Source organism: Mobula hypostoma, chromosome 13 (genome assembly GCF_963921235.1).
Source record: "Mobula hypostoma chromosome 13, sMobHyp1.1, whole genome shotgun sequence".
Classification (NCBI taxonomy): domain Eukaryota; kingdom Metazoa; phylum Chordata; class Chondrichthyes; order Myliobatiformes; family Myliobatidae; genus Mobula; species Mobula hypostoma.
Window position 1 is genome coordinate 22,055,705 of NC_086109.1, and position 8,904 is coordinate 22,064,608.

Here is an 8,904-nt window from a genome sequence, read left to right on the forward strand (position 1 = left end):
CAGTTTGAAGATTTAGTGCCGTAAATCCTGACTGCTTTATTTTCTTTTGCTCAATTTCATTTCTGATGTTGCTTACACTGGCTCAGCTTATGTACTTTTGATTGTTGTTGTTTAAGATTACAACAGTTAGAAGGGAAGATAAATTATTTCATCAGGTGTTAAGAGTTTTTAGAATAGGAAATAGAACTGTAAAATTAGAGCTATATTTTTAGGGTTGATATCAACAAAGCATAGTGGTATCTAATGTTCACTGTTCCCCAAAAGATTTCAGAGAATGAGGATAGACCTACAACTGCAAACTAGAATTGCTCCCCCCCCCCCCCCGTGATTGGATATAGAGGTTAGTAGGGTTACAAAGCCAAGATCTGATGAAATCCAGAGCAGCTGTTAACTGAAAAGCAGAGCAACTAACAGGGCTGATTGGCTTTCTGTTTGCTAAAAGTACTAAGGCTGATGCTGCTTGTTTTTAATTTCTTTACTGAGTTCTACTTTACCAATTTTTGTTTTTAATAGAATCGTGCCCACGGCTTTCACGGGGTTTGAATGCAGATTCCGGACTGCACACATATCCACATTATTTGCACCAACCTGTGAATGTTCATGAGAATCCACGGGCTCTCATGGAAGGCGAAGATGAAGCAGAGGATGGACCTGAACCCTGTACAGCTCATAGCAGACCAACCCAAAGAAGCTCTGAACAGAGCATTGACAGTGAGAGGACTCCAGCTGTTCAGGCTTATGGTGCCACTACGTAGGTCATTAACGCACCAAATGCAAACACATTATCAGTACTCTGAGCAACGCAACCTTCACCCACTACCTCAAAATGCTGACACTGAGGCCAAACACACCAGTTGTGTATGTCTTTGAGGCTCAACATATCTTCATTATTCTGCACTTTTCAGACTTAAGTTTTGTTAAGGAAAGCATCCTTGAAAGCTGTGGCAGAGGAATAAGTTTTTTTCCCCCAAGTGCATTTTTTTTGTCACTCCCAATTACAAATAGTAGTATGAAATTCTGTTCTAAAACTCTATCACCAATTTCTAGATGAAGAAAACAACTGGAAGTAAAGAATGATCCCTAAAATATTGGTAAACTCTCTTAAGTTGTATAAGGATAATAGAATGTGGCTTGGAAAAAATATCAGCTGCAGGAAACTTGACCCTCGAGCCATTTTTTTTGTGTAGTAGTCTTTCTTGTGACATTTTAACTCATCTGTCAAATTTTTCACTGACGTTAATAGCCTGTATTTTCAAGATATTGATGCTGTTCAGCTTGGTGGTTTCCAAACAGGATCTGGTATTGTATAGATATTGCATGTTTTGCAGTTCATGTGAATACTTTACACTACAGTGTTGTTAAAATCATTGCAATATGTAGAGGTTCTAACTGATAAGCGGAGCGAATGATATTTTACTATCTGAATTAAATTTGCAATAACAGTTGTTTGGGTTGTGGCTCTGTCAACTTTCGAATTGAATTTTTGAACATTTTTGCCCGTACAATAGCAATGTTAAAAAAGAAGCCAAAAGAACAGTTTCTTTTCGCTCTCGAGGTCTAGCCATTGCAACATCTGGACTGTGTTACTGGTGTAAAACATTATGCTTGAACTGTGCATTTTGCCTTGGTACTGTCAGATTAATGCTGTGGCAGACCTTAAAATAGCCATGCTCCATTTGTAATGAACCGTCACATGGCATGTATTGGTGTGTTGCATCTTGCATGGAAGATGGGGCAAATTTTGGTTTGACTTTGAACAGCTGTGGAGCATAAAATGATGCATTGTTGTGATTTTGAAAGTGCAAACACTGATCAGGCAAGTTTATGGGTTCAAGACCAAGTTATTCAAGTTTGTTCAAGATCAGATTTGGAACAACAGCATTGACTTTTTGTAAGTGATTGGCAAACATGGAATGTTCAAATGCTGCTACACCTGTTGTTGCAAAGTCATTGGTTCACACTTTATCTTGGTTTTCCCTTATTAAGTAGCCATTGGGAGCAAACTTCCCAGGGAAGGGGAAGGATATACTGTACAGGTCTGAAACAGTCTTGAAACAGCACCCCCAGTCACAATTTTTATTTTTTACTTTGGGATCTTTGGTATAGATTGACTCTTGCATTTATAACATATAAATAATATACATTATGTATTCAAGTAAACTTGAATATAAAGCCTTGTATACAGTTTATTTTTATTATGGGTTTGAGTGCTTTCTCTGAGAATTGATACAGGTGATGACCACATGGGCCAGCATCTTCAATTCCATCAATCTGCCATTTACATAATATTTCATGGTATTTGAAATCAAGTGAAATCCATGATCTTATGTGACCACTTCATTATAGATCAATAGAATACTGTGTGATTAGGAAGCTGTTTCCTGGATTCAGAGGTCTCTGACCTCTAGATTTCATAATTTCCCCAGAATTTCAGAATCTCACGCTCAGTCACACATAAAAGTATTGGTGTGGTACATCACTTGGGGTAACCAAATACTGAATCTGATATCCTGATGGACAAATTTAGAACTTGTGAATTCTGCCTTCAGTTAAGTGCCTGTTCCTTAACTGTCCATACCTGTATTGGACTCGCTGTTGAAAACATTATCAAACTGCACTCATACAGTACAAGCTATTCCAGCTATTCAAGTGGCATACAACTTTAAGTGCTGACATTTAATCTATATAATACAATGTTTAAGTGCATCTACTACATTTGTCAGTTTTGTCCATTTATGTTTCACATTTGATAAGTCTATTCATTCTATAAAGCTCTTTTTCAGTTGTAGATTGCTATGGAAAAACCCATCACTTTACTGTTAAAGTTAATTTACAACGTTTTAAATTTGGAAATCCCTCTGATCTTTTGGCTGGAGACATCACTTGAGTTAGGTCGAAGTATTGGAGCCACTTATTATCGTTGGAGTCATCTCTAGTGTACTTCACTCTTTGTTATTATAAATACAGCTTTGTTGGTTGATCCTAGAGCATCAGTCAAACGATTGTATATTTTAGCTGCAATTTAGCTTAAAAAATGTGTCCATGGGAACTTTTACTGATGTCAGGCTGAGACACTTCAATTTTGAATGATCATATTGGGATTTGTACTTGTTCTCTGGATTGCTAATTTGGGCTGTTATCACAAGTGTAGTGATTGAAGCTCTAGATTACTTGTGCCCCTATCCACTATCTGTGTTCAGTGTGTGTGTGTATGTGTATGTTTAATACAGTAGGCTTCCAGTCATCTGTCTAAATTAAATTGGCATCTAATATGCAGCCACATTTATTTCAGCATACCTAAACTGAGTTATGACCGGCAATGAAATAAAGAATGGTACTTTGTTAATAACTGTTTACAATTCTGCACTGGTTTTTAACCAATGATTATTGGTAGAACACATTTATTTGTCCTTGTACTTTAAGCAATGACAGTATATTCTGATTTGTAGCATTGGAGTGATTAATCATCTCCATACCCAATGATTGATTGGCTGTAATGAATTATTACTAAAACGTTCCATTCCAAAGCATGTTATGGCCAGTGAAGAACTGCTGTGGTGAATTGGAGTTGGTAACAGGGTTTCTGCTCCTTAGTATGTAAGAGAATTTTGTTACACATAAAGTAGGTCACTGAGCCACAACAGGTCTGTACAGTGTTTCTGACAAATTTCCTCCTGCCCAACTTCAGCTCACTTATCAGAATCGGGTTACATAGTGCTGATATATGTCATGAAATTTGTTTTGTGGCAGCAGTATAGTGCAATGCATAATAATAAAGAAAACTATAAATTACAATAAGAAATATATAATTAAGTACTGCAAAAAGGGGCAAAACTAATAGTGAAGAAGTGTTCATTGATTCATTCAATGTTTTCAATGTTCAGTGATCTGATGGTAGAGGGGAAGAAGCTGTTTCTGAAATGTTGAGTGTGTCTCTTCAGTTCTCCTGTACCTCCACCTTTCTGGTAGCAATGAGAAGATGGTATGTTCTATACCGCCTTTTGAAGTTGTCGTGGATGCTCAGGAGGCTAGTGCCCATATTGGAGCTGGCTTAGTGTACAACTACCTGCACCTTTTTCCAATCCTGTGCTGTGGCCCCTCTATACCAGACAGGGATGCAACCAGTCAGGATGCTCTACACAGTACATCTGTAAATATTTGCAAGTGTGTTGGTGACATAGCAATTCTCCTCAACTCCAATTATCTTTAGCTGCTGTTATGCCTTCTATGTAATTGCATCAATATGTCAGGCTCAGGGTACATCCTCAGAGATGCTGACACCTAGGAACTTGAAACTGCTCACCCTCTCCATTTATGATACCTCAATGAGGAATGGTGTGTGTTCCCTCAATTTCCCTTTGCTGAAGTCCACAATCAGTTCCTTGTTCTTATTGACGTTGTGTGCAAGGTTGTTGCTGCGACACCACTCAACCAGCTAATTCTGTCAACAATAGTTGTGTCATTGTCAAATTTGTAGATGGTGTAGGAGCTGTGCCTAGTCACACAATTGTGGATGTAGAGAGGGTAGAGCATTGGGCTAAGCACACAACCTTGAGGTGCGGCAGTGTTGATTGTCAGCAAGGAGCAGATATTATTTCCAACCCACACTGACTGTGGTCTCCCAGGGAGGTCTGGAGGCCCAGGTTTTGAAGCTTGTTAATTAGAACTGAGGGTATGATGGTATTGAATGCTGAGCTGTAGTCAATAAACAGCAGCTTGACATAAGTATTACTATTGTCCAGCTAACCTGAGTGGAGAGCCAATGTGTTAGTCCTGACGAAGGGTCTCGGCCTGAAACATCGGCTGCACCTCTTCCTACAGATGCTGCCTGCCCTGCTGCGTTCACCAGCAACTTTGATGTGTGTTGCTTGAATTTCCAGCATCTACAGAATTCCTGTTGTTTGGAGAGCCAATGAGGGTGCATTCACTGTGGACCTATTGCAGTGGCTCCATGTTCTTGTTAATGCAGGAGCTGTTTCTAGCTGTGACCAATCTTTCAAAGCACTTAATCGCAATAGATGTAAGTGCTACTGGATAATACCCATTGAGGCAGCTCACCATGTTCTTTTTGCCCACCGGTATGATTATCACTCTTTTGAAGCAGGTGGGGACCTCTTACTGCAGCTGTGAGAGATTGAAGGTGTACTTGACCACTCCCACCAACTGGTTGGCAAATGTTTTCAGAGCCCTACCAGGTACACCATCAGGGCCTGACGCCTTGTGAGGGTTCACCCTCTTGGAAGATGTTCAACCTTTTGTATTTGGCTCATCCAAGGCAAGTCATTGTATAATAATGTACATTCTTGAAGGTTGTAACTGAGATACTTCAGCTTTTCTTGAAGCAAGCATTGCAGGCTTTGAGCATCTTTCTAGCAACCTTGCAATGATACTTTCAGAGGTGAAGAGGTCATTGTAAGAAGATGGTTGTCATGCAATCTGCCAGATTACATCTTGCCAATTGTCATGCTTTATCGATCCACCGCTTGTAGTAGGTAACCAGTAAGAATAGACTTAGCTTTGAAAACTACAATAATCCCATATTTTTGCAAATATTTACCTTAGCCAGCATCTGTATCTTGGGTAATGAAAACAGAAAACATTGAAATTACTCAAGCTGGTTAGGCAGCATCTGACCTCAAACGTTAACTTTTCTTGTCTCTGGCGATGCTACCTAACCTGATGAGTGTTTCCAGCATTTTTTTGTTTTTGTTGCTTCAAATTTCCAGAAACTACAGTTCTTCATTTTGTTTCTGAGACTTGCGTGTTTGTATCATTGCTTTTGATCTTTCTTTCCGCCACAAGAATTCAGTAGATATTTGGGCAAAACTTCCAAGAACCCACTTCAAATATTTGTATCACTCTGACCTTATTTGATTTCTCCAATTCCTAGATCTGTCGAGCTTTCAAATCATTTCAGACTAGTCTTAATTTGGCATCCAGTGGATCTTGTCTGGTCTGTGGAGTTCTGGTCTAGACATAAGATAGTATAAATGTGAAGTTGTGGCTGTACAGTTGAGCCAGAATCAGGATGTACACAATAAATGTGTGGTTCCCATTCCCAAAGAAATTCCTCTGTGAATATTCTTCATAACCACATTCTTCCCCATTGCAAAGAGGTATCCCTCCTGCTGGTAATGGTTGTTGGTTAGGTGATCAAATACTCTGGACAGCTTATTTAGTCCGGATATACAGTGACTCTTTCGTGATGGGCAATATATCTACCCTGGCCCCACTAAGCTAGTCAGATCAGGTTAATAGGATAGAGGTTTTTGAAGTGGTTTCTTGTACTAAGATTATATCCAAAAAATCTACCAGGTTATGATTCAGTCTTGGTAGGAATCTAAAACCACAATTGAATCACAGGCAATTACAACTATATTACATCAGGAACCTCTGCTAGAGCCTTCTTGCAACAGTCACTATGCTCAGTAGAAGGCAATATTGCTGTTATTCCATGTGACCTAACACATCCATGCTGAACACAGTGCCCACCCAGCCAATTCCAATTTCCTTTGTTAGGCCATGTTCTTCTAAGCCTCTCCCCCTCCATATAACTGTCAGCGTGCTGCTTAAATGATATTATTGTACATGACTCAACCATTTTATCTGGCTGCCAGTTCCATATACTCACGCCTTCTGAGTGGAAAAAGGTGTCCCTTAAATCCCTTTTTAAATCATCTCCTAAATCTATGTACCCTACTTTTGGACTCTTCTACCCTGGAAAAAAGACTGCAACTACCCACCTTGTGTTTCTCATAACTTAAAACCATTTCTATAAGATTGTTCCGCATTCTCCTAGGTTTAAAATTTCTTTGTAATAACTTATGTGTTTTTCCCATGTGCATGCGTGTTTCCTCTGGGTGCTCTGGTTTCCTCCCACAGTCCAAAGACATTCTGGTTAATTGGACATTGTAAATTGTTTGGTGATTAGGCTAGGGCTAAATTGAGGGTTGTGGGGCAGCACGGCTTGGTGGGCTGGAAGGGTCTGTTCCATGCTGTATCTCTAAGTAAATAAATTCAAACAACCTATACTCTATCTAAGCACTTCATGAGTTTAGTCCAAAACGTTGACTCTTCCTTTCTCTTCGTAGATGCTGCCTGACTTGCTGTGTTTCTCCAGCACTTTGATTTAGTTAATCTTTGTGCCTGCTGTATGGGGAATAGCCCAGTGGGGCATTGATCATCCATGAACAGATATATGGCTCTGATTCCATGGTTGTCATTCACTTGTTGCTGTTTTTCTTTGCTGTCCTTGCTGCCAAAAAATATGTTAAGCCAAACATTTGATGAACTGCTGGTTTGACTTCTGATTTTCAGTACCTTCTACATTGGGCTACATCACCTCTTAGGCATCGTGCTTGGAGGCAAGGATTCACAATTATGGTTATCTTCTCATTCTCATTGCCAAATTAAAGGAGCCATTGGTTGGGAGGTGGTGGTGGGAAGAGGAAGAGGCAGGTTGTGGAAAGATACAGAAGCATGCTGGAAATCAAAAGTAAGATAAATGGGATCTGTAGACATGATGGTTTGTACTTTTGGAGCCAATACGGGATTTGAAATAAGCTTAGTGAAAGTGGTGTATTGGTTTTCTTGGAGCAGGTGGATGACGATGAATAAACGCGCATCAAAATTCTGCATGCAGAAATAAGGCCTTTCAGCCTGTCATCCCTCTGCCAGTTCTCTGGAGCTGAACAACCTTGGTTATTTTGTGATGCACTCAGTGCCTGATCTGAGCAACATTCAAAGATAACTGTTTCTTTTTGCTTTAATTTTATTTAAAATACTGTCTGCTGTGAGCCCTTGCAGATGCTATTCAATGAATCCTCTCAGTGTAAGTACTGTGCTATGACTCTAAATCGCTGCCCCAGTTACTCTGCTATGAATCCACTGTTCAGGTACTGTGCTGTGAGCCTTCTCTATGCAGGTACTATGCTTAAACCTGCAGTGTATAAATACCGTGCTGTGAATCTAATGCAGATGCTGTGTGCAACTTGTGTTGACCAGAATCTATCCTTCTGTATATTTGATGCTTCACTTGTGTACATTCTGTAAAGCATGTGTACAATAAACCTGTTAATGTAAAATATTGTATTTCTGCACACAATAAAGTAGGAAAACATCTGTGCTTGGAGTATTGATCTTGTGTAGCAGATGGACAAGTAAAGTTTATGGAATAGTTGGGATATGAACCAATTAATACTCTTACTTATTTATTTCCACATTATTTTCTTGTGTACCAAATGTTTTGTAGAAAGCACAAACCAAGTTTATATTTTGTTTGGCGATTCAGGGTAGTCTAGCCATTTTAAACAGTTCAACAAGGGATAAAGGTTGGGAATAAGAGCATGAGTAAGCCATGTGGTTCCTCAAACTTGCTGTGATTTTGGCCTCCACTGCCGGTCTCCATTCTTTTAGTCTCCTCCATATTCCAAAATGTAGGTTTCTCAACGACAAATGCTTTTGATGACATCTCACCGCTGCATCTGGTTTCACATATAGAACAGTACAGCACAGGAACAGGGTCTTTCATCCATTTTGTGCTGTACAAATTAAATGCCTAATTCAACTAATTCCTTCTGTTGATATCCCTTCATTCTCTGCACTTCCATGTCCCTCGGAGCCTTGTGAGCCTTTAGCTTCTTTGCCTCCACTACCACCCCTGGCAGTTTATTCCAGGCACATACCACTGTGTGTGAGAAATTTGTCCCCTCACCTTAAATGCATTCCCTCTAGTATTAGACATTTTGATCCTAGGAGAGGACACTGACTCATGATTTTAAACTTCTATCAGGTGTTCTGTCAGCCTCTGCCTCTCCAATGACTCAAATTTGTTCAATCTCAGCACACGCCCTCTAATCCAGGCAGCATCTTGGTAAATTTGCATCTTTTTAATAACCTCCATGT

General features: G+C 39.6%; 1 protein-coding gene across 1 annotated transcript in view; it reads left to right on the forward strand.

Annotated features, from left to right (window-relative positions):
• lrig2 (leucine-rich repeats and immunoglobulin-like domains 2) overlaps window positions 1-8,115 on the forward strand; it is an 85,303-nt gene extending 77,188 nt beyond the window's left edge. The window contains exon 20 of the mRNA XM_063066364.1: window positions 514-8,115. Within this exon, the coding sequence (XP_062922434.1) occupies window positions 514-755 (242 nt within the window). The 3' untranslated portion in view covers window positions 756-8,115. The remainder of the gene's footprint in view (window positions 1-513) is intronic.
• Window positions 8,116-8,904: the final 789 nt, after the last annotated feature.